At 43.9% G+C, this 27,238-nt stretch overlaps 1 protein-coding gene across 1 annotated transcript in view; it reads right to left on the reverse strand.

Moving 5' to 3' along the window:
• LOC115778028 (NACHT, LRR and PYD domains-containing protein 12-like) overlaps window positions 1–27,238 on the reverse strand; it is a 44,133-nt gene that overhangs the window by 16,762 nt on the left and 133 nt on the right. Inside the window, exons 2-4 of the mRNA XM_030726047.1 lie at window positions 26,983–27,115; window positions 22,484–22,659; window positions 20,458–22,363 (exon numbers count right to left, since the gene is read on the reverse strand). Of these exons, the coding sequence (XP_030581907.1) occupies window positions 20,458–22,363; window positions 22,484–22,659; window positions 26,983–27,104 (2,204 nt within the window). The 5' untranslated portion in view covers window positions 27,105–27,115. The remainder of the gene's footprint in view (window positions 1–20,457; window positions 22,364–22,483; window positions 22,660–26,982; window positions 27,116–27,238) is intronic.

The following is a 27,238-nucleotide window of genomic DNA, read 5'->3' on the forward strand; positions in this document are numbered from 1 at the left end:
AAAGAAATTAGTAATGTTTTTCTTTTAAAAAAAGATAAGTGGGTTCAAAATGACAGTTTAGAAATAAACTAACCAAATTAATTGTGTTGATCCACCTCAAAAAAAGTCATGCAAAAAGTGTAAGCAAAAGAGTGTAAGCTGCTCCTGAGTGTGGGGAGGGGTGGGGGGCTGGGGCAGATCTGGGAGACTTTCCACATGCAAATTTGCATGCAGCCTTTTGTGCTGTGGAGGATAAATAGGTGACTGCTTCACCTATTTAGTTCACAAGAAACAAAATGCAGAAGAGGTTCACCACTCAGAAGGCATTGGAACTGATTCTGAGCAATGTCAGCCCTTGTGACTCAGATGGAGAAGACATAGACCTTCAACCGGATTCGGACTCAGAGCTGTCTTCAGGTTAGATTTCTCAACCTACCTATTTTATTTTCCTGACTATTTTTTATTTAGAACCAAACAAAAAGTTAATTTGAAATTGTTTATCTTGCAGATGAGGAGACTCTCCCTCTACCAAAAAAGAGAGCTCGGTTGGGGAGTGAGCTGACAGAGACCGCGAAAGATGGCACAGTGTGGCATGAAGAACAAGTGGGGACACATCTCCATTTCACTCCAATAGAACCGTACGCCACAGATGGAGAGCCAAGCGCTAAGGCCAGACGAAGTATCCGGAGTCGCCTTCAGAGCTTCCTCTGTTTTATCACTCTTGACATGCTTCGTAGCATTCAAGAATGGACTACTCAACATGCACGTCACACGGAGCAGCTGGACTGGTTCATGGATCTCCCGGAACTAATGGCATTTATTTCAGTCATTATCTTGCGGGGGGTGACCAAGGTTCCATCACTACGTGACAGCTGGTCAGCAAACCTGGCAAACCCAAGGATCATTGCAACTATGGCCCGAAACCGCTTCCAAGACATCATGCGACACCTACGCTTTGATGACATGTTCACACGCAGTGAGCGAGCAGAGACCGATAAGTTTGCTGCAATCTCCGATGTTTGGGGATCGTTTGTCACTAACTGCATCGCATCCTACAACCCTGGTCGACACATCACTATTGATGAACAGCTTTTCCCATCAAAGACTCGCTGCTGTTTCCTGCAATACATTGCAACAAAACCGGACAAGTTTGGCATCAAGTTTTGGGTGGCTTGCGACTTGAGGCGACAGTTTGTTGTGATTTGGCGCTATATAAATAAAATTGAATTGAATTGAATTGAATTGAAATCAAAGTACATCTGTAATGTCTTCCCATATCTTGGCAAGGACCCCAGTCGTCCCAGCGGGGAGAGACTGTCCGAGACTGTAGTGATGAGGCTGATGGAACCGTTCATTGACAAGGGCAGAACTGTAACCACGGACAATTTCTTTACATCACTGTCACTTGCACAACGACTGCGTAGCCGGAAAACCACTATCCTCGGCACAGTCAACAAGAGTCGCCGGGAAATTCCTCAATCCGCTAGACAGATGGATCGCACTGAATTCACCACTCAGGTGTTTTCAACCACTGGTGCCATGCTGACAGTGTATGCGCCCAAACGGAAGAAGGCCGTTTACGTTCTCAGCAGCATGCACAGCGTGGTTGAGACTGAGGATACCACCAAAAAGAAGCCAAACACGGTCACACAATACAACAAAACAAAGTGCGGTGTGGATGTGATGGACCAAATGGTGCGGGAGTACAGCGTGCGTGCAGGAACACGGAGATGGCCAGTTGCCGTGTTCTACAACATGATTGACATGGCAGCACTGAATGCACATGTGCTTTATCAGGCATGCATTGGGGTGCAGGAGAGACGGGTGGACTTCCTGGTTGAGCTTGCAAAAGAGTTGGGTAACTCTCATGTGAGTGAGAAGAAGGCACACAAGGAGAAACTGCTTCGGCAACAACCTTCCACACCCAGCCCAGGCAAAAGGGCGAAGTGTCAGGTCAACCATCGATGCACGAACAATTGTGCAACTGTGAGATGTGTTGACTGCTACAAATACACATGTGGCAAATGTACCAGGGACATACCCTGGCAGTGCCAGGTATGTTCCGACAGTGCAGACAGACTGCTGAGTGAGTGCTGAAATGCAAAGACATGCCACTCACACACACACACGCAGCCCCCCACTGTGCCTAGTATAAATCAGAATCAGAATCAGAATCAGAATCTTTATTGTCATTGTACACAGAAGTTGCACAACGAAATTTAAAATGCATTCCTTTCTAGGTGCCTCAGACAATAAATACTAAAATAATAAAAATATGAGTGATAAAAATGATTACTAAAATACAGTGCACAATAGTAAATTAACAGACGAATCTAGCCCCAATACACACCAACGCACGCACACAGTCAGCACTACCACCCCACATCACTGTCCAAACCACACAGAGTTCAGTTCAATGATAGCCCTGGCATAAAAGCTGTTCCTCAGTCTGTTTGTTCTGGCCTTCATTGTCCTGAAACGTCTGCCTGATGGCAGTAGCTGAAACAAGGAGTGTCCAGGGTGTGAGGGGTCCTGGAGGATGTTCTGTGCCCTCCTCTGGCAGCGGGCATTGAACAGTTCCTGGAGGGAGGGCAGGGGACAGCCTATGATCTTTTGAGCCGTGTTGATGATTCGCTGGAGTGTTTTCCTGTCTGCTGCTGTGCAGCTGTTGAACCACACGCACAGACAGTAGGTCAGGATGCTCTCTACACAGCAACAGTAGAAGGACACCAGCAGATTCTGGGTCAGATGGTTGCTCCTAAGAACCCTCAGGAAATGCAGTCTCTGTTGGGCCTTCCTGACAATGCTGGTCGTATTGATACTCCAGGTCAAATCATCCTGCAGATGTACTCCCAGGAACCTAAAATCTGAAACCAGCTCCACTTCATCCCCCTCGATGAACAGAGGTTGAATGACATGTGTTGTCCTCCTAAAGTCTACTACCATCTCCTTTGTCTTAGTGGTGTTCAGGATCAAGTTATTCTCACTGCACCACCTTGACAGCCGCTGCACCTCGTCCCGGTATGCTGACTCATCCCCGCCTGATATGAGCCCCACCACAGTGGTGTCATCCGCAAACTTAATGATGCAGTTACTGGCATGTATGGAGGTGCAGTCATGTGTGTAGAGGGTGAAGAGTAGGGGACTCAGCACACAGCCCTGTGGAGAGCCGGTGCTGAGGCTGATGGCTGAAGAGAGGTGGGGACCTACTCTTACCCTCTGGGAACGGTCTGTCAGGAAGTCCTTGATCCAAAGACAGGTGGAGCGTGGTATCCCCAGATCTGACAGTTTAGTCACCAGTCTGCCAGGAAGGATGGTGTTAAACGCCGAGCTGAAGTCCACAAAGAGCAGCCGAGCGTAGTTCCCCCCCTGCTCCAGGTGAGAGAAGGCAGAGTGGAGGGCCGTGGCAATGGCGTCCTCTGTGGACCGGTTGGCTCTGTAGGCAAACTGGTGGAGGTCTAGTCTGGGGGAGAGACTGGAGATGACGTGAGCCCGGACAAGCTTTTCAAAGCACTTCATAACAATTGGTGTGAGTGCTAATGGCCTGTAGTCATTCAAACCTCTGATAGTGTTCTTCTTGGGGATGGGGACGATAATGGAGGACTTCAGGCAGGAAGGGACAGCAGCCTGGCTCAGGGACTGGTTAAAAATGCTGGTAAAAATACCAGCCAGCTGAGCCGCACAGACCTTCAGTATCCGTCCAGAGACACCATCGGGCCCCACAGCTTTCCTGGGGTTCACAGTTTCCAGCATACGCCTCACCTCTTGCTCTTGCAGCCTGAGGATGCTGCTGCTGCCTGCTGATGGATGTTGGATGGCTGTCTCTGGTTGCTGTACCTCAAAGCGTGCAAAGAAGCTGTTCAGCTCCTCTGCCAGATTGATGTTACGCTGATCAACTAACAGGCTGGGTTTGTAGTTCAAAATATGCCGAACCCCTTGCCACACCTGCCTGAAGTCGTGGCTCTGGAAACAGTCCTCAATCCTCCTCTTATACACAGCCTTGGCCTCCCTGATGCCCCTCTTCAGGTTGGCTCTGGCAGCGCTGTAAAGCGCCCCATCACCAGCTCTGAAGGCGATGTTCCTCTCTCTGAGTAAGCTCTGCACCTTTCCATTCATCCATGGCTTTCTATTTGGAAAAACCCGGATATTCTTGTCCACAGTTACAGTGTCGGTGCAGAACTTGATGTAGTCCAGAACAGCCGAGGTGTACTGCTCCAGGTCCTGGTGCTTGAATACGTCCCAGTCAGTTGTTTCAAAGCAGTCCTGCAGCTGTTGAGAGGCACCTTCAGGCCAGGTCTGAACAGTCTTAGATGTAGAAAGAGCAGTTTTGCTGAGGGGGGTGTATGCTGGAATCATAAGCAGAGACAGATGATCTGACTGGCCCAGATGTGGCAGTGGCACAGCCCTGAAACCCAGCTTGATGTTAGAGTAGACTTTATCCAGTGTGCTGTTCCCTCTTGTAGGGCATTTAACATGCTGATGGAACTTGGGTAGAACAGTCTTTAAATCGACATGGTTAAAGTCTCCTGCAATGATGTGTACAGCCTCAGGATATCTGCTCTGTTGACTGCAAACCGTGTCATGTAAGAGACTAACAGCCGAGTTAGCATTAGCATCAGGGGGAAGATAAACAACAGTGATCAAAACAGCTGTAAACTCACGGGGCAGATAGATGGGCCTGCATTTAACAGTCATGTACTCCAGGTCCGGAGAGCAGTGGCTGTTCACAGTCATACTGTCTGTACACCAGCTGTTGTTTACATACAAGCACACACCCCCTCCTCTGCTCTTACCGGAGGTCCGCATTCTGTCCTGCCGGTGCGTTGTCCTGCCGGCTAGCTCGATGGCTGCATCAGGAATGGATGAATGAAGCCAGGTCTCAGTGAAGAGCAAAACGCAGCAGTCCTTCACGGTCCTGTTTGTAGCCACCAGCAGTCTCAACTCATCCATTTTATTCGGGAGTGATCTTACATTGGCGAGGAAAACACTGGGTAACGGAGGTCTATGAGGCCGTTTACGTAGCCTCTCCAAAACGCCAGCTCTGCCGCCTCTTTTCTGCCTCCTTTCTCTGCGCCGTCTCCGTCTGCGACCCCCCCTCACAGGGATGATGAACCACAAAGAGCCAGGTGGTCTGGCGATGTCCACCGGGATGTTGTGAGAGTGGAGGAAGTCAGCCATAACCGCCTGCTCACTTTGTGCTCCTATATGTAGGAGTTCGTGCCGTCTGTATGTTATAATGTCCGCCCGACATAATGGTGATGTGTTGAGCCACAGTTGAAGCACACATAACAACATACACAATTTCACAGAGCACCGAAAAGGAGAGCACTGAGCCGCTGCGACTATGCGCGCCGCCATCTTGTGTGGCCTTATTATGGCCATATGTATGGAATTGTTTTATTTCTTGTATTTTTTGTATCGTTTTTAATGACAAAAATAAAAAGCATTTAAACAAATAACAGTTGTTCTTTTGTATATTTCTCATGCTGGAATTTCAGTCCTCTTGACTTAGACACAAATACTTCTGGTCATTGCTCACAGCTGTACCTGGCTGTAAAATTTCTAATTCTCCATTTAAAATATTAAAAATAATTCATTGTGCTTTTTTGCTAAAATAAAACTAAGCTAAATATAATATATATAATCTTTATATTATAAAATACAATATACTGACTAGAACTAACTAGACAGTTAGTTGGGAGTTAAGCTTTCCCCCCTCCTGTGGTGCGCCAGTAATGGCCTTATTTACAGAACAAAAGCGCCTGTTCACACCTGATTATAGGATGTTAGCTAAAATGTTTTTTGGGGTGACCTCGTTCTAAATTTTAAGAGCAGGGATGAATATAGTGAAAAGAGAAGTGTAATGGTAAAACAGCATTAATTAATACTATGCTTGACAATTAGTGGGCCCATTTTCTGATTGTCTCAGTCATGTGTTTTATTTTTGCTATGCCATGAAAACTGAAGCTTGATTAAGTAGTGGATCCAGAAGTGTGTAACCTGGCCAGGGGAGAGATTACAGAGAATAAGAGAAGTGATAAATAAAGGAAAAGAGCATACATGATAGATATGCAAGTGTTAAGAGAAATAGCCGCTTAATTGGGTTAAGCCTTCTATAATGGAGCTGCTTTAGGCAGGCCTAAATCCTGATTAAACAGTAGAAATGTTTTATTAGGTCAGTTTTTTGTTTGGGAGGAAAACTGGAAGTGCAAAAAGTTCTATGGAAAAGGTTTTCATCACTGCTGACGAGTTGTGTATGATATAACCTTCTATTTGAAATTTGCACTTGGTTAAGAGGTAGCAAAAATTCTATCCTAGAACTAGATGAGAAGAAGCGGCAGTGGCAGAGAAGTAAAAGTCGACTAGTCTGTGTGTTTATGTTTTTTGTCAAGCGAGACGTGTGTGTGAGAGATGGTTTCTTCCTTTGGGAGGCCTGATCTGACCTGACTTTCCTTGCTCTTTTGTGTCAGTCTAAATGTTTATGTGAATTGGGATGTTGTTTGTCCTTTATGTCTGTGTGTGCGTATGTGTAACTGCAGTGCACGTATGCACAGATGTGTGTGTGTATCTTGGATAGTTGGAGAAATGTGTGCGCATATGGAGAGCAGTAATTTCTGTGTGTGTGTGCGTCAGTGCTAGTGAATTTATGCTTTGTGTGTGAACTGGGTGTGTTGGCATATGTTTATGTGAAGGAAGGGATGTTTAGGTAAGAGTGTGAGACAGCACCCCAATCTTATGTGTATGTAGGGGCCCCCCCTCCCTTTTCTTTGTTCAGTGAGCAGGAGCTGTATGTATGTGTGTGTGTGTGGGTATGTGTGTGTGTCTCCTGCATTTGTGACTGACGTAGAATGTGTATGTGTTGAAATGATTTTTGTTGAATCTTTTTGATAATTGCTGCTGGACAGTGATTGGAAATAAAGGTTTCTGAATGTTGTTATTACTTAGAATATAAAAAGAATACAATACATGAGCTGCCCTTATTGTTACAAGTCATGAGCCCTTGTGAAGGACAAAATCCATGAGCCTTCACAAGAGAGACATTTGATAGCCATTTTTTCCCTGGGGACTTTTGTTAGTTTTATTATGTCATTAAAATATATATATATATATGCATTTAAAAAAAAAAAAAAAAAAGAGAGCGGGAAAAGAAAGAGAAGTCCTTTAATTGATTGTTATAAAGCCCCATCTATGAGCCCCAAAAAACATACAGACTGCTGTGTACTTAAGCATGAACATTTTGTGTGTGAGAGGTGTTTTGAGAGTGAAATAAACTTTTCTTATTAAAGAAATAAACCTTATTGTCATATAGAGTGTTATATGGAGAAAGAATCTGATGTGCAGAAATTGTTTTAAATGTTAAACTAACCTTTGCCCCTTCTCTCCTTCTTTTTGCTTGAGTGAGAGAGAGAAAGACCAAGGGGGGTGAGCTGAGCTGAGTGAATCCAGATGTGCCTGGACTGAATAGCCCTGCAAGCTGACTTCAGCAAAAGGCCAGTGTTTGTTTTTTCTTGTCAATCAAACTCCTTTGATAAAACACCACTTTCTAAAGTTCTTTAAACACACCTTTTTTGCCTTCATTTATATACTATATAGGCACATAGTTTGGTTTGGTGTTTTATACAATATATATTTGCTTTCATTTTTTGCACAGACTTGGCACAGATTGACCGTATATTTAGTGAACACAGTTTGAATTAGTTATTAAAAGTCCATAGGTCTTGAATTTGATTTATCTTGTATTGTGTTTGAGTATTCTGGTGTTTCATATAATATTTGTTTACTGGTTTGACAAATTTATACAGCCTTTTGACGAATTTGTTTCACAAAAGACCACGTGTGAAGTGAAATTTTTCACAACAGCAGGCTTGCTGTTTCTTCTGGTGTTGGCAAACTTATCTTTACTAATTGTGCTACAATTATTAGCATTAAATAAGGTTGATGATATTAATCACATAACTGAATAAATGAATAAATAGATTATTAATAAAAAAAAAAAAGGGGGGGAGTAAGCCAAAGATTCAAACAAATTTTTGATTTTAAATCTAAATAAGGGAATAAATATAATTGCTAAAATGTCTAAGAAAGACATTAAAACTAAGCAAACAATCACACCAATTGAAGTGGTTCAGCAAAGTAATCCTTTGATTAAACCACTTATCATAAAAATGTCGAATAAATGGCATGAGCGTTGGCCAGATTTGGAAAAACCCTGGCCAAAGGTAGGAACTCTCAACCCAGAAGTGATCAAAACTATGCAGGTGCTTGTGTCTACCTACAAACTAAATCAAAAGAAGGGAAAAACAGGACAACGACGAAAAGAGAAGAGACAAGTGGAGCTTGGCATTTTACAGCTGTTTGACACCGAAGGACAGAAGCTGGTACAAGCTACAAGAGAAGAGAGAGAAAAAAGCTTGAAAGAAATTGAGAAAAATACGAAACAAACGGAGACATTGATGGAAAAAATGAATCTGCCATTTTCACACTTGACTCCAGTACAAAACCCACCTCCATACGAACAGAAAGTGGAGTTTGAAGACGTCTACCCACAATTACCAGTACTCAATCAAGATGGCAATTATCACATTAAGGATGACAATGATCGAGTAATTGAAGTGGGACAAGCTGAGACCACTATAAAATTGACTCCAAGTTCTAAAAGTAAAAAGAAGACAGCAACCTTGAAGACTAGGAACAGAAGGATGGAAGGAGAACAAGGTGATGATGGAAGCGACTTGGAAAGAATTGTGGGTGGATATGATCCTCAAATCAGGCGGATACTAATGAAAGCAGAAAAGAAAGGAGGAAAGATGAAGAAGAAAGAAGACGACACTTCTGAGGAGAGTTTGAATGGAGACAGTGATGAAGAATGGGAAAGTAAAGATTCTTCTTCCAGAAGGATCCTTCCAGTAGCATCCAGCACAAGAATTGAAGAGGACAGACAAAGAACACTAAGAGACATTGAAAGAAGTATCGATGAGTGCTTGTCATTCCTGGATAAAGCTACTATTTCAACTAGTCAAACCGCTTTGACAAATCAATTAAAGGAACTGAGGGCTCAGAAGAAAGAGCTTCAGAAGGAAGAATCTCAGAGATCAGCAATGACATTACGCCTAAGGAAGAGAAAAACGCCTGAAAAGATGTGTCCAGTAATCATAAGGGGACAGGCATTGGAGTATAAGCCCTGGCAGAATACGGACATGTCAGATATACTTGAGAAGCTCCCTACCCTTCAAGATGGTGCTCATCCATGGATCTCAAAGCTGGAAGAGATAATGGTAGGAACAAAACCAGCTATGGGAGATGTGAAGAGACTTTTGGCAAGTCTCCTTGGGATACCTGCAATGGAGGAGATTCTGCAGAAAGCAGGACTCAATGAATATGTGACGACTGCAGCAAATGATGCAGACCTCTTTGCTGCAAATAGAGGACGGATGTGGAGAGCTCTGAGAGACACATTTCCTACGAACATGCACCCAGACAATATCTTTATTGAACCATTGGGACAGGAAGAAAACCCAAGAGCATATGTATCGAGAGCTCTTCAAGTTTGGAGGAATGTTACTGGAAATGATCCTGATTGGAACCAAATGGAACAATCAATTTTGAGAGCCAAGATACAGAAGGGACTACCTTTGCCAGTAAGAAGTAAATTGGCAGAAGTAGTTGGCCTTGGAAGCATGGAGAAAGGAATATACACGGATCACATTGCTCACCAAGTGGAATTATATCGCAAAAAAGAACGTGACCAAAAAGAACAAGATCAAGAGACACTCAGGAAGCTCAATCAGATACAACTGGGAGAGAATAAGAGGAAGGAAAAGAAGCAAGCTGTTGTCATGCAAACTCAGCCTCCAGTAAACCAACCAGCAATACAACTGCAGCCCAATCAGGCTGAGCCTCAACCATTTCAGCTTTCATCGGTGGTTCCGGTTGCACCCTACCCCCAACCAGTGTTCAATTCAGTGCAGTCCTGGAGAATCAGAGGACGTGGAACACTGGGAAGAGGACGAGGAGGTAGGTTTAACTCAAATTTACAACGGTCTTCAGAAAGATGCTACAATTGCGGACAATTTGGCCATTTGGCTCGAGACTGCAACAGTTCAGGAGGAAACTTCAGAGGAAATTTCAGAGGAGGATTCAGAGGCCAACCAAGAGGATCCAGGGGACCAGTTAACCCTTTCAGGGGGCCGGAACTAGGATTTTAGGGATGCCCAGAGAATCCGAGTGGGAGGTGTCAGCTGGTAGCATCAGGACCAGAAAAAGATCCAACAGTAAAGGTGGAAGTGAATAATCGCCAATTGGAGATGATGGCAGATAGCGGAGCAGCTTTCACCTGTGTGCGACCTGAAGATGCTACACATCTTCCTATGTCTGGACAATATGTGAGGACAATCGGATTTGAGGGAGTAAAGCAGCTGATTCCTCTTACTAAGCCAATCGAGCTCTGCTATAAAAACCTAAAGACCACATTGCCCATACTGGTATCAGAACATACACCTGTGGCACTTTTGGGCAGAGATGCTTTGTGTAAATTAAAGTGCACAATTAAATGTACACCAGACGGCTGTCTGGTGGATGTGCCAGAAGATGTGTCTCATCAATTATCAATGACAACAGAGACTGAAGCCTCGTTAGTATTTTGGATCGGAAATCTTGACACCGATTTCCTGGAACCCGTCAGACTATGGGAAAAATTTATTGTGGCAAATATGCCAAAAGCAAGACTTCCTGAATACCCATTGCATTGCACACTTAAGTACTTCAAAGATGCTACAAAAGCAGATCCAGAAGAATGGTTGGGTCGTCAACCAGAACAAGTTCAACTTTCTTCAAATTGCATAATTTTGGGACCACAAGGAGCAGCTATGAAGATAGAAAAAAGTGAATTTTTGCAGAAAGAATTCAACGTTGAGAAAAGTGTGCCACATGTAACTTTGCTGGTGTCTGAAGAATACGAGCAGAAGGACCTTGGAGAAATGATGGAAAGAAAACCATGCCATCTGGATGAGTGAGGATCGTCGATTTATCAAAATCATGATTTCTACTCAAGGAAAAGGACAGCCACAGGCTGTACAAATGACTTATGAATCTATTTGCAGTGTTGAAGTCGACTCACATTTCCTGAAAGAGGAGATGCTACGACAAATTCCAGAATGCTTATGGTCCCAACATAGTACTGACATCGGATATGTGAAATCAGCGCAGCCAGTAAAAGTGGAACTTAGACCTGGAGTCAAACTCCCCTGGAAAAGTCAATATCCATTGAAAGAAGAGGCGATCCGAGGGATTGAACCACAAATTGAGGGACTTTTGAAAGCAGGTGTTTTGGAGATAACACAGAATCCACAAAGCAATACACCTCTGTTACCAGTGAAGAAACCGGATAACTCTTATCGTTTGGTACACGACTTGAGAGCAGTGAATGAAGTGGTTGCTGATTTTCCAGCTGAAGTTCCAGATCCGCATACTTTGTTGACTCAAGTCCCACCAGAAGCAACGCATTTCACAGTCTTGGACTTGTGTGGAGCATTTTTCAGTGTCCCACTTAGTACTGAAAGTCAAAGTTTGTTTGGATTTACATTCAGAGGACAACATTTTGTTTACAGACGGTTACCACAAGGATTTAAGCACAGCCCTCATATCTTCAATAAAGTGTTGAAAGACGACCTGGAAGGAATTGGTCAGGTGCTAAAGAGCACTGTCATTCAGTATGTGGACCACATTATGCTCTGTTCACCTGACGCAGAAACATGTCACAAGGATTCAATGAAGTTGTTACAGATATTGGCAGAGAAAGGACATAAGGTTTCTCAGAAAAAGCTGCAGTACTGCCAGGAGAAAGTGGTCTACCTGGGACAGGTAATAACCAGAGGACATAGAAGTATTTCTCACAGTCAGTTGGAAGCAATCCGAAAGGCTCCAAAGCCCAGAACCGTCCGAGAGATGATGACATTTCTTGGGATTGCTGACTATTCTTCAGCATGGATTGAGGATTATGCTAGTTTGACAGGACCATTGAGAGCTATGATAAAGGACGCTGGAAGCTCTCAGCTTCACTCTATGCTCTCTTGGACATCAGATGGCTTTGTAGCCTTTGAAACAATTAACCCCTTAACTGGCAAGGGCCCGGTGACGGGCCGTTTGTAGTCCCTTTTATATGGCAGGCTAGACCCTCCCATTTTTATTGACACGTCATTCGGCCAATCATGTAACTGGCTGCACCAAATCACCTGACAAAGCTACGTGACGCCCTCTGAGTATTATTGGCTCTGGGAAACCCATTTCTTAACATGATTGGCCGAATGAGGTGTCAGTCAAAATGGGCGGGTCTAGCCTGCCATATAAATGCACTTCATTCGGCCGGCGGACCAGACGCAGCCAGTTAATAGGCTATGAAATGGGTTGTTCAGAGCCAATAATAACCAGAGGGTGTTATGTAGTTTTTGTCAGGTGATTTTTTTGCTGCCAGTTAAGGGGTTAAACAAAGATTGCAAGAAGCTCCAGCTTTGGCGCTTTCAGATTACTCCAAGAATTTCTTGCTCTATGTGTCCACCTCTACAGGAGGCAAATATGCGTGTGCAGTCCTATGCCAACCAACTGGCACAGGAACAAATCCTCAGCCGATTTCTTATTACTCGACCGCTTATTCAGAAGTGGAGCAAGGACTACCACCATGCTATAGAGCCTTAGTGGGAGTCTCACTAATGTATGAGAAAGCATCAGCGATCACGATGGTTTATCCAGTGACAATACTTACTCACCATAGCCTTCGAAATTTGTTGAACTATGGTAAGTACACATTGACTATGCCCAGACTTCGAGAATATCACAGGCTGCTGGAGCAAGAAGACGTCACTTTGATGAGGTGCGTCACAACGAATCCAGCTGAGAGCTTGCCAACATTAGAAGACGGTGAACCACATGATTGCGTGCGAGAAGCTGAGAAATATTCTAGGCTGAGGTCAGCCTAGAAGCCCTACAAGCCCTCCCATTGCGTGAGGCAGATCTGGAGCTTTGGACCGATGGGTCCTGTTATCGTGTGGGTGATAAGTTGAGTGCTGGCTACGCAGTGGTAAAAGCATAAGGATTAGATTTTGTTGTTGAAAAGGCTGAAGTCATACCTCAGCCAGCATCAGCACAACTTGCTGAACTTGTGGCGCTGACGGAAGCATGTTTGCTTGCAGAAGGTAAGCGAGTAACAATTTATACTGACTCTGCTTATGCACATAATGTCTGCCACTTGTTTGGAGCAGTATGGAAAAGCAGAGGTTTTAGAAAGACAGATGGTTCGCCAATACGTCACCATGAACAAATAATGAAATTGTTGCAGGCCATGATGAAGCCTAAAGAAATAGCGATAGCTAAGTGTGCAGCACATAAAGCGGATATGTCAAGGGTCACGCAAGGTAACAAAGCAGCTGATGAAGCTGCAAAAGCGGTGACTGGCGCTAATAAAGTGGGTGAAGTTTTTCTGGTCACTCATGAAGTAGATTTAGAAGACAAAATCACGCTTAGGGATGTGATTTTAATGCAAGAAGCTGTTCCTGACCTTGATAAACAGCTATGGCTTGATCGAGGTGTCACCCAAGACTCTATGGGACTTTGGAGAAACCATGAGGGACTCATAGTAGCTCCCCCAGACCTTTTAGGTCTGATGATCCAAGAAGCGCATGGGTTAGCTCATGTGGCGAGAGGAGAAGTCAAGAGAAAGATCATTAAAGAGTATGGTTTTTGGGCACCATGTTTGCTTGAACAGATTGACTATGTCATAGGCAGATGTGTCATCTGTCTGAAAAACAACGTTCGAAGGGGGGGTGACGGTTCTTCCTGGTCACATTCCGACTCCGAGGGGTCCAATGCGTGAACTAGTTGTAGACTTTGTTGACATGATAAAACCAGTTGAAGGTAAGAGATACATGCTCGTAGTGGTTGATAGATTTTCAAGATGGCCTGAGGCCTGCCCAACAAAGCGAAAAGACGCTCAATCGGTTGCCAATTTTCTGTGTAAAGAAGTGATTAGCAGATGGGGTTTTCCAGATCGTATCGCTTCAGATAATGGGAAGGAGTTTGTTGATAAGACAGTGAAACTGATTTTGACAAAACTGGGGATAAAACAGCGTTTTGGTGCGGTTTATCACCCGCAAAGTCAAGGAATTTGTGAAAGAATGAATGGTGTACTAAAACACTGTGTCGTTAAAATTTGTCAGCACACAGGCCTAAACTGGGTAGCAGCATTGCCGTTAGCATTAATGGCATGTCGCTCAAGTGAGTTGCGTGATTTACATTTGACACCCCATGAGCTGGCTACAGGAAGACAGATGCCAGCGCCTTGTTTTCGTACAAGTGGAAAGGGCCCAAGTTTAGCCCTTCTGGAAGATGAAATGAAATCATACGTGTCATATATGGCTAATCTGCATAAAAGAATATCTACGTACGTTTCTGACAGGCAATGGAAAGAAGAGGTGCAGGAGAAGCTGAATGAGCAAAAGAAGAATACAATCCAACCTGGAGACAAGGTGTTCGTGAAGGTGTTTAGGAGAAAGTGGTATAACGAACGACGTGAGGGACCATTTGAAGTTGTTCGCAGTACTGGAACTGCAGTACAGGTGAAAGGGTCCCCAACGTGGTACCACCTGTCACATTGTGTCAAGGCACCGAGTGAAGAAGCTCCACCTGCAGGAGGCCAACATGAAGAGGCCTCAAGAGAGCCAGACGAAGACGAAGAAGATCATGCAGAGGAGATACTTAGAGATCTCCAGGATCAAAATTCAGAAGAAGAAATTGTCCATGCTGGGGACAATGATGCTGATCCTGGGCACACTTTTGATGATGCCAGGAATGACTCAGCAGTTAGTGGACAAGACAGAAGGTTTGGAGAAATCGACCTTCAACATGTCCCAAAAACTGCAGAGTCTACAGCTACAAGAAGTGGTGATTCCACCACGAGAAGATTCAGAAACACGGCAAGACAAAAGAGACCGAAATCGAGTCGGAAGAGAGTTAGACCGAAGCGTTATGACAACTACGGTAGAATCAACCCTAGAAAAACCCATTCCTTTGACACTGAACACATCTAGTGGTTTAAGTGAGTCACATTTAACAGTAGTGATGCCTAAGATGATTCAGACAACACCAAATCCCCTGAAGACTGTAATTAAAGCCCGGTTGGGAGAATTAGCTAGTCTTCCATGTAAATGTACTAGATATAACGTACATGGTAATTTTGCACCAAGATGGGAAAATAGTCGTGGTGAAGATTTGCTAGCAATATCAGAAGCTGAGACAGTGCCTCGTTACCAGAGGAAGTATTTGTTATTCAATGATGGCAGAATAATAAAGTCTAGAGATGATTGTTCACTTGTTGTGCACAGTGTTATGTGGGAAGATCAAGTACAATATACATGTACCTTTTATACACCGGAGTTTAAATTCATCCCATTTAGGAATAAATGGATAGGAGGTCACATAACTCGTACAGTGATACTAATAATAAGAGGTTTGATTCCTGCTAGAGTTTCTACACTAATTGAAAAGGCTCAGGAACAATTCACCACACCACCTAGGATAACAACCTTAGCTCAGAAACAATCTACCATGATAACTACTCAAGGGATTAGCACGACTCAAGAGACAATGACAACTTTGGTTCCAGAAGTAACTAAGAGTGTTAACATTACAACCCAAGCTACTACTTTATTGACAACTTTAGAGGAATTAAAGACTAATTCCACCAATAAAATAGAGACAACAACGCCTACTGAAAGCATGGTAAAAGTGACTCAGATACTAAAGGTTACAACTTTGAAACCCGAAAGTGAAGTAAGTATAACTCAGATGTCTGTAGAGCTCAATGAGAATAATCACAAAGAGACTCCAATAATGAGAGAACATATGACGGAAAAGAATGTTTCAGAACCATTTTTGACTACTCTAGAAACTATAACAAAAATGGATGAGGAGTTGTTTAATGATGATTGGTTACCAGAAGAGATGGTCGACAGTTATCATACAGTTCAGAAGAGAGATGCTCAGTGGAAAGCATATGGGTTTGATTCCTCTGTATTGCAAATAAAAGACCCGTGGGCTAGTAGGAACTTATGGTTTCAACAGTTAACACATTCTGTAAAATCTGTTAGAAGATTGAATTGTCCATGTGTGGTCAAAGTTCCAACACCAGGAACATGGCCTTCAATTTTAGAGACTGTACCAGAACCACTGCTCCCTATGTGTCAATCTTATGTGTTATCGTGGTTATTATATCAACAACAATCAGCAGAAGATGTAGTCATGGCGTTGTCAGTGCATCTGTCTAGACCTAGATTAAACTGTTCTTGGTTGAAGGAGCTGCCATATGTAAATTTACTTGATCAACATGAAAATGCAATAACAGCAATTCCAGATGCAATGGTGGTAAGACCAGAGAAAGCTGAAGATTGTTTTTGCTCTAACAATACTCACCGAGGACCTGGGATGTTTATGGGCATTTCGGACTGTAACAAATATATGATGGATTTTGGTGAGCATAGGCCTAAGAATGTACAGGAGATGTTTGAATGAATGAATGAATGAAGTTTATTGCCATGTGGGTGAACAAGTTCACACATTGGAAATTGCAGTTACAGAACACCATCCAAGAATACACAAAACACAACACACATGGGGGGATATGTGTCCTGGGGTCATGCAGCCGACTTGCAGCGCTACCTTTGGCAGGAGGAGAAAACAACACATCATGGGAAAGTTAGGTTAAAAAAAAAGTCATCTGGTACAGTGCTCAAAAAGAGCACTATACCAGGGTCCAAAAAAAACACCTTAGCAAAGCATTTGCACATGTAAAGCTAGGACAGCGGCGGTAGGTGAGGTCAGGTCAGGAGGGAATGCAGACGGAGACGAGAGGTGGGGGCATTGTGGAGCCAGATGCCAGGTTCCAGCCAAAACAGTTCGCTGATAGTGGTGGAATTTCATCAGCGGCCGTGGTACACCAGACCGAGCTTCACAAATCACAACGCGGAGTGGGGGGAAGAGCAGCCGCACACAGAGCCCTGGAGAGAGATATGGTTGCCAACCCAAGGCCGGCAGGGGAGCCGAATTCCTGATAACAAATGTTGTTTTGGAACAGGCTGCTTGTTTTTCCAACAGCCTTCAGTCTTACTGGGAAACCATTCAAAATCCAATATTCCAAATTCGTTGATTGCCGTCCTCACTGTGCAGAACCGAACTATATCTCCTGATCTAACCCCCTCTCGCCTGCGAGCCCGCTAATCTTGCGGCTCAGGTCCACCAGGCTTTGAGTCTGAGTTTGTACGGCTCTGCTCAGCCCTTCCACCTGGGTCGGCAGCCTCTGCAGATGTTGAACCGCCGTCCAGATTTTCTTAATTTGCCAGTAAAGCAGGTATCCACCGAGCCCAAACAGAGAAGATACCGCTACCAAAAAGCCGAATATATATGCGTCTTCCACGTCTTCCACTCCAAGGGCTGAGAAGCACACCGGTCTCCACGAGCTCCAAGAGTCGATGACGTATCCAACCGGGTCTGTTCCACTCGGACATGCAGGCTCCCCTGTCCCGGATCTCATAGTGGAAAAAAATTCGATCAATGATGGAGAATGCCCAGTTTGCCAGATCCATGTTTCAATCTTGTTCTTATTCGGACAGTGTGTAAAAGACGCTCTCACAGCAAGCAGCAAGCGGAGAGATGGGGAGGGCAGGGAGAGAGAGATAGTGCGACCGTCTCCGACAAGAGCAGGAAGAAGAGTGACTTTTAAGATACCATTTCAAAAACAGAGTAAAACTGTGAGTGTGAAACATCAACTGTTGCCAGGTAATGTAACTATAGGAAACTTTAAAGATATCTGGTGGGTTTGTGGTGATAAAGCATATTTATTTCTGCCATATGGGTGGACAGAATGCTGTTATATGGCAACTTTGAAATTGCCATATGAGGTTTTTACTATGCAGAGGGGTGAAGCACCCAATAAGAACCAATCCAATGAAATTTGGGGAAATAGAAGAAAAAGAGAACTTGCTCAATTTCATAACTTGGAATCTTATCATTGGAGAATAAATTTGGGAGAAAAATGGGGTATAGGAATTTTTCCATGGTATGGTGTTGTGTTTTTAGCAGATCACATTGATAACATTACATACACTTTACAGGGTTTCGCAAATGAGACCATTAAAGGATTTGAACTTTTGTCAAATACTCAAAGAAGTCACCGACTGACACTGTTGAAGCATGATATGGCTCTTGATTATATTCTGGCCAAACAAGGTGGCCTATGCATGACTTTGAATTTAACAGGAGAAGCCTGTTATACATTAATACCAGATAGTTCAGATAATATCACTAGTGTCATTGATGCATTGAGACATATTAGAGATGCATTTGGTCCGTCAGAAGGAGCTGGATGGTCAGCTAATGCTTGGTTGCAGGATAAATTGGGACCAATGGGCGCAATATTGGTTCAAATTTTGATTGCAGTCATTCTATCATTATGTGTGATGTTTTGTTTTTGCACAGTGCTGTTGACTTTTGCGAAAGCAATGATATTGAGATGGGTTGGAATAGTTATGCCTAGTGATCGAAGATGTGGTGATAGGAGGAGTGGTGGAAAGATATCCATTTTGATCTTCTTTATTGTACTTTTAATATTTAGCCTTATTATACTCTTAAATATTTACTCTCATATTATTAATTTTCCTTATTTCTTTACTGATGTTTATTATAACAGTGTGATGTTTTCCAAGGGGGGAAAAGAGAAAAGTAAGATAAATTGGAAATGCAAAAATGGGAAATAGGAAATTTCACATTTATCTAAAAAATATAAAATAAAATTTTTACATTTGATGTTTTCAATGTTATTTGTTGCTTTTACAAAAGATACTGTTCAGTGTTTCTTGTCTCTTTCAGAAAAGGTGTTTGGGAACCCGCTGAGATGAGGGGTTCATATGAATGGACAATAAAATGGCCTGAAATGTCTTGAACCAACACAGTATGGACACCACATGATGGAGCCAACGTGGCTGGAGAACTACAGTTGATATTCTTATGTTTGGCTGAATTTACATGATAATAAAATATTGTTTCATTGTATGTACACTATAACACAATAGTTGGACTTGTGACAGTTTTCTATGTATGCACAACATTTTTGGCTAAATTAATTCAAGAATGATGTCTCTGTTGTTTGGTAAGTACACTGGGACCTCAGAGGTTTTATTATTTTATTCGATTTTAGGGAGAGAAATGGATAGGCAGGGGGAGGTCCATAAGAGAGGTCCGATGGGTCGACGAGCTGATCTAATGGACACTTTTTTTGATTTTCTTTGCTGAGGCTTTCTTGTATATTTGCTAAATGGTAATATGACAATCATTAACACTTCCTTTTGTCTTTTTGAGTTCCTCTGGGGTACGAAAGGTGATCGCTGTGGGCAGCAGGGTCGTGGGAGAATTTTTCCAGCCTTGATTGTGTTAAGATGGTCATTTAAGAAAGAAAGCTGCCAGGCAGGGGTTTTTTTGCTCCCACACCTCATAGGAAATCAGAAAAGAGATTTGTTAAAATCATGCTATGGGAGAAACTGTTATTTGGAATAATAATAAGTATCTTTGTCTTTCGAGACTTAGTCGGAAGTCTCGAAGGGGGGAAAATATGTGGTGTCTGTACTGCTCTGCTAAACTATATATGCATATATGGTCTCTTTCTCTTAGGCTTTATTAATTTGTGTAAAATAAGTAACATGAGCTTGAACATGAAGGCTTGGCCTCAGCTCAAAGAAAGAAGAATGCAGAGGGCCTTTTGCAGGTCTCTGGCCTTCCATATAAGGGATGACCATATGTTCAGATATAGGATGAAGTTGTTTTCTTAACCATATATGGAAAGTTAGGAGTATGGGGGTTTTGACCACCTCTTTATAATCTGTGTGATCTCTTTGTTCAGGGAGCTAGGGCGATTAGAGACTTACCCTCTCCCAGGTCGCAAAGGAAAGCGCCTGTTTTGACACTGTCTGTTTCTTTGCAATAAACTTTTGTATATATGCATTAAGACTTTGTCAGTGAGGATTTTTTCCCAAGAACACATCACTGAATACACCTTATCAGCCTGGCTACAGTGCTGAAAAGAAACCTGGGGTTGTTCTTATTGTCTTCAATTAATGATGAATAGTAAGATGTCCTAGCTTTACGGAGGGCTTTTTTATAGAGCAACAAACTCTTTTTCCAGGCTAAATGAACATCTTCTAATTTAGTGAGACGCCATTCCCTCTCTTCTCCAGAAAGTTTCCTCCCACTTTATTTTAAGCTGCCCTCTGCCTGATTTAAATGAACCGCCGCCTATTCCATGTAACAATAATACAAGTATGATGCTATTTTTACAACAAACACCTGGAACACTGTTTAAGAATGATGAGAATGTCACAGTGTGAATATTTAAAGAACTACTAATCTGCACTAACTGATAATGTTAATCACATCTGGACTCACTCAGCCTTCCTGCAGTTCCTCACAGCTGGGATCAGTCTCCATCGTCCCTCCACTGATGTGTTGTACTTCTGCAGGTACAACTCATCCAGAACCTCCTCTGACATCTGCAGCATGTAGGCCAGAGCTGAGCACTGGATCTCAGAGAGCTCCTTCATTGATCTGTTCTCTGACTTCAGGAACTCTTGGATCTCCTGATGTACTGAGAGGTCCTTCATCTCCATCAGACAGTGGAAGATGTTGATGCTTCTATCAGGAGAGATTTGATCACTGTTCATCTCCTTCAGGTTGTTGATGGCTCTCTGGATGATTTCTGGGCTGTTCTCTGTCTGACCCAGCAGACCTCCTAAGAGTCTCTGGTTGGACTCCAGAGAGAGGCCATGAAGGAAGCGAACAAACAGGTCGAGGTGGCCGTTTTTACTCTTGAAGGATTTCTCCATGACTCTGCTCAGAAACACGTCCAGAAATTGGAAACACTGAGCTTTAACTTGATAATCAGTGATCACTGAATTCTGATCAGTGAATCCGAAGAACCTAAAGATCTTCTCTTTGAATGATGTTGGGTTTGAGTCACTGTGCTTTTTTTCTTTTAAAATGTTCCCCAGGAATTCATCCATCACCTTTGTCTTCCTATTGGTGAAACAGTGGAACATGTAGACTGCAGCCAGAAACTCCTGAATGCTCAGATGAACAAAGCAGTAGACTGGTTTCTGGAAGATCACACACTCTCTTTTGAAGATCTCTGTACAAACTCCTGAGTACACCGAGGCCTCTGTCACATCCAGACCACACTGCTCCAGGTCTTCTTGATAAAACATGATGTTTCCTTTCTGCAGATGTTCAAATGCCAGCCTCCCCAGCTTCAGAAGAACTTCCCTGTCAGTCTCCATCAGCTCCTGTGGACTCGTCTCATGTCCCTCATGGTACTTGTTCTTCTTCCTTTTTGTCTGAACCAGCAGGAAGTGTGAGTACATGTCAGTCAGGGTCTTGGGCAGCTCTCCTCCCTGCTCTGTAGTCAACATGTGCTCCAGAACTGTAGCAGTGATCCAGCAGAAGACTGGGATTCTACACATGATGTGGAGGCTCCTGGATGTCTTCATGTGGGAGATGATTCTGCTGGACAGCTCTTCATCGCTGAATCTCCTCCTGAAGTACTCCTCCTTCTGGGCATCAGTGAAGCCTTGTACTTCAGTGAACCTGTGGACATGATTAGGAGGGATCTGATTGGCTGCTGCAGGTCGGGAAGTTATCCACATGAGAGCCGAGGGAAGCAGATTCCCCTCGATGAGGTTTGTCAGCAGCACATTGACTGATGACTTCTGTGTGACATCAGACACGAGCTTCCTGTTGGTGAAATCCAGTGAAAGTCTGCTTTCATCCAGGCCGTCAAAGATGAACAGAAGTTTACAGACAGCGAGCTTCTCTGCTGGGACCTTCTGTAATGTTGGATGGAAAACATGGAGCAGCTCCAGAAGACTGTACCGCTGATCTGGGATCAGGTTCAGCTCCCTGAATGAAAGCAGAATCACCACACTGACATGTTGGTTCTCCGAGCCCTCTGCCCAGTCCAGAGTGAACTTCTGCACTGAGAAGGTTTTTCCAACACCAGCGACGCCATTGGTCAGAACCACTCTGATGGGTCTCTGTTGGTCAGGGAAGGCTTTAAAGATGTCGTGGCACCTGATTGGAGTGTCATGGAGGGTCTTCTTCTTGGAAGCTGTCTCCAGCTGCCTCACCTCATGTTGGGTATGAAGCTCTTCACTCTGTCCCTCTGTGATGTAGAGCTCAGTGTAGATCGTGTTCAGGAGGGTTCTACTTCCTGTTTCATCACTTCCTTCAGTCACACGTTCACATCTCCTCCTCAGACTGATCTTATGTTCCTCTAAAACCTCCTGCAGACCAGGATCTGCTAAACAACAAGAAAAACAATGAAAGCAAAGAGAAAGAAAACTCTTTAATATCTGAACATCACAACAAGAAGTCCAGTTTTCAGAAATGAGTCCATCAGCAGACAGATGTTCAGTCTTACTTTGTACACAGCTGCTCTGACTGGCTGTCTTCAGTCCAGCTCTGGTTCTGGATCTTTCTCCACACTGGGGTCCAGGTTCATCACTGAAGAATGGAGGAAGACCTTTGGACTCATCACTCTTTATAGACAGACAGCTGGATACTGAAGACTCTGCTGTGTGTCTGTGCTGCTGACCTCTGGAAACACAAACACAGAATAAAATCATAGCTGCTCTTTTACATGTTCATGTTGTTGGGCACTGAGCTGCTTTCCTGGCAGGAAAAAGGCTGTGAATCTTTTCCTGCTTCTAACAGCTGGTGTTTTTCTCCCAAATCCTGATGGTAGCTGTGAAAGAACTGATGTGTTTGAAGTGGAAATGTTGGAGTGAAGCACTGAGAGAACAGATGACACAGCCCCTCCCTGCCCTGTGAGCAAATCTCTCATTCACAATAGTTTGAACTGAACAGGGCACAGACTGGGCACTGGCTCCCAGACTAAAGCAGCCTTTACAACAGCAGCTCTCACTGTCTGAGCTGTTTGGGCTTTCCTCATGTGTGCTGCTGTCAGCGATTCTGATCATCTGCCAGCTTTGCTCTGTTTGACGTCTTCATTGAGAATCTGAGAATAGATTTAAGCCCAAATGGGCCATTACAGAGCCATTTCCTTGTGCTGTTCTGCTCATGTGAGTGCACTGTGTTCATGGCTGTGACTGAACCAAAGCTCCACTATAAATCACTTCCTCAAATCTAAACACTAAAATAAGCCACAAAATGACATTTAACTTTATTGATTGATGTTGAATTTGTAGCTGGGGGCGGCAGAGCCTCCACCATCTGCTGCAGCAGCCTCAGCACCCCTCCTGCCCACAGCCTCTCTGGGATGCTCTTTTTAGACCAAATCATGTTAATAATTGACCTCATCAGCTGTGAGACGTTCCTCATTTCAGGATCTGCACATTCTCCAATCTCATTGTACATCCTGTATAATGACAATAAAGGCATTCTATTCTATTCTATTCTGTCTCTGTTTCCAGCCTCAAGTTGCTTGACAGCAGAAACATCAGTGAAGAAGCTCAAGTTTCTGATTTCAAACTGATGGAGCTGTAAATGTAAGCTTTAGCTTTCTATGAAGCCAGCTTTGGGCAGAAGGCTGTATGGTACAGCTGCACTACATGGCAAACATTTTTCTTTATCAAATCTTATAAAGGCTCATAAACTTTCTTTTTTTTTTTTTTTTTTTTTTTTTTTTTTTTTTTTAGCCTGTCATGTCTGGCATCTTTCACAATCGGAATGATGATCCGAATGCACTGATGTACCAAACATATTTGCTTTGACAAGAACAGCTCTATATGTTTCCTATAGGCTCTTCTTGTTAATGTTTACAATTTTATTTTTATTTATTTATCTTTTTATTTAGTTATTCATGCCAAGTCTGACAGGCAACAAGGAAGGGGCAAGAACAAGAGGTGGGGGGGAGAAAAGGAAGAAAGGAGATAGAAAAAAAATAAAAAAATAAAAAAAATAAAAGGGGTTGATATACTCACACACACACACACACACACACACACACATCCATACACACACCCATATGCACCTACATATACACACACACACAAACACACACACACAAGTTTATTGTTTGTAGTAATGTGTGTGTATGCGCCTTTGTCATGCAATGTATTCGATAATGAGGGCGAGAAACTGCAACCATGCCCCCCGCGATCCAGAGGCAGATAGGGAAGGACCCAGGGGACCCAGGCCATCCACAGCACAGGAGCTCAGAAGACTTGGGGCCACACATCCCGATGGCAACCGCGTACACTCCCCAGAAGAGGAAGGAGGGAGGCTACAGACGGAACCCCCACAATCCAGGGGCTAGAGTCCAGAGAGCCAGAGACGACGGGCAGCCCACCCCCCCCCGGCAGGCCGGCACCCCCAGCACGAGCCAGGCACGCGGCCCCCGAGGCCCCAAGCGCCCGAGAGCAGCCCGACACCCGGCAGAGCCCCCCCACGCGCCAAAGAGGCCCAAGCCACCCCCAGGTCACGGCCGCCAAGGGAGCAGGCCAAAAACCATGCCGAGACATCCGGCCACACATCCCGGGACCCACGGGCACCCACACCCCAGGGGCGGCAGTGACGACCAGTGGGGAGCAGCGTGGAGCGGTAGGGAGGGGTAACTCCCACCCTCCGTGTCCCACTGGTGCCAAGGCTTGGCAAGCCACCAACCCAGGCCCAGCTGTCCACACACACACACTCTCACAAGCACGCACGTACACACACACACACACGTACCAGTCATTCCCTCATGTACACACACGCACATACACACGCACGCACATTCGCATGCACCAGTCACACTCTCATGCATACGCACATGTAACATACATGGACACCTAATGTGGGAGAGCGGGTACCAGCACCAAGCCAGCGGCAACCCAGGGAAGCAGCCAACCCAGCCCCGAACAATGAGCCAGTCCCCATCCCAGGCGGGGTGCATGGAACTGGGGTGTGAGAAGGCCCGCCCGCCCCCTCCTCCCACTCAGCGTGTTGGGGGGGTGATGTGAATGTATGTACTGAGAAGAATGTGTATGGCTGTGTGAAAACTACAGTGCTTTTAAAATTGGAGGGCCAGATGTAATATGAGCACTGAATAACAGCGCCCATCCACACTGTCCCCCCAAGGCCCTCAATGTCTAAAATGTAAATAAAATTGAGGTGCAGGCAGCAGTGAACAGACAAGTGGGGCCACCTCAGCAGTGCCACCCACTAACCACTGTGTGACACACCTGCCCCCCAAGGCCCTATATGTACTATGATGTGTTGTGAGCTGTATAATGCAATTAAAAAAGGAGGAGTGGGACATCACGCAGCACAGCGAGCAGAGCCGAGGTGATGGCCCTACTCACTGCAGCACGATAAACTTTCTGATGGACTTGCTGAGGGCTTTCTGTGGACCAGACTGTATGTGGATCTATGACACTTCCATTGTGTGTCCAGTCAAAGCGTGTGTGTGGCCCTGAATGTGATTCTCATTTCCCAAAGTGGTCCTGAGTGACCCTGAATGTGACAGCCCTGCTTTAACCTCCTCAGACCCTGCGTCCATATGGGGACGTTACATTTAGGCTCTGCTGCACCTCATACTTCATTCTGCTCAATAGTGTTTTAGACTTTGTTCATCCATGTTGACTTTGTTGTGTTATGCTATCAAATAAAGCCATCGTCCCATCTGAGGACATTTTTACAAAAGTATGTAACAACCATGGAACAAAATCCAACTTCCTGTTCAAAGAGGAAGTTGAGTTTATCTGCATATCAGGTCCATGTGATCACAAATATGTAGGAGAAATGAAAAATGCCTCAGAAACAGGAGCTCAGGTCTCAGGAGGTTAAAGTGTGAATGAGGTCTGCACATTCTCACTGCTCATTCCTCCTTCATGAACAACAGTTTGTGCACGGGAAAAGTCACACACATGCTTTTTGTCACACATCATTTCTACATCCAGCCCAGGTGATTTTTAGCATTACAAAGTTTTTCTCTCACAGCTTTCTTTGAAACGTGTTGCTGACATTAAATTCAGAATGAGGCTTCAGATCAATCTGTGTCTGTGCCAGTTTGAACTCAATATCAGCTTTACATGATTTAGCTTTGCATTTGTTTCTACTTTCATTTCTCACACAGAGAAACTCAGCGGTTGTTTACTGTTCAAATCTCCTTGAATCCAATCAAAGCATTCAGCATTACATTTGGACTTTTACAGGAGAATAAAGTTCCATTTGAGTTTCAGGCTTTTACTGTACTGAGCTTCAAGAAGAGCTTTTCCAAATGTTTAACCCACCATATTTACACAATCACAAGCATCATTTCACATCCTGTTCAACAACTAGAAACACAATCTCAATAAGAAGCACAATTATAATTATCTTTAATCTACAATTAATAGCTGATCTGTTTCTGATTGGATTAAACTGCACAGAGAGTTTATTAAAGGATTTGAAGTCATTAGAATTAAACTGAAGTGTAAATAAAACTGATTTGTGTGTCAATATTTATGTACCAACATGTGACATTAATATCTTTTTAAATCTGGGAGCTAAAACTTTTTGTTTTTATTATCATCAGTTTGTCTCATAAACACTAAGAATCAAGCTGAAGATGTGACCTTTGACCTCCAACACTGTGACTCAGTGCTCTGTAATAACTGTATTCCTCAGGTATTCTAATGTGGGATTTGATGGATCTAATATGTGACTCATATATGACTCCTCACAGAGATTGAGCTGCACATGTGTACAGATACATACAGGTAGAAGAACTCCTTCATGTGTTTCTCAGTGACTTTGATGATGTTTTCAGTCCAAACTAGTTTCTCTGTGGGAAAATAACCTGATGTTGATCCTCACTGAAGCTTTGCTGTGTTAGTGGGAATGCAACAGTTCAGTGAAGCTGATCTAACAGACAGCAGCAGTTTGATTCCTGCTCAATGAATCATCTTCACATTTACAGCACAAACAGGCTCTTACTTTGAGTCTGACGCTTCATTACTGAAGTCTGGAGGAAAACCTTTGGACCAATCACTCTTCATAGACAGACAGCTGGATCCTGGAGACTCTGCCCTGCCCTCCTCTTCCTCCAAACCACTCATCTTCAGTCAGTCTGAGAGAGAAACCAGCAACACCGACTGAGAGCAGAACAACAACCAGACAGGTTTATTCAAGAGTCACAAGACTGACAGAAGAGGAAGTACTAACACACACTCGGCTGTGTAGTAAAGCCAGC

The sequence above is a fragment of the Archocentrus centrarchus genome, unplaced genomic scaffold (genome assembly GCF_007364275.1).
Source record: "Archocentrus centrarchus isolate MPI-CPG fArcCen1 unplaced genomic scaffold, fArcCen1 scaffold_96_ctg1, whole genome shotgun sequence".
Lineage (NCBI taxonomy): Eukaryota > Metazoa > Chordata > Actinopteri > Cichliformes > Cichlidae > Archocentrus > Archocentrus centrarchus.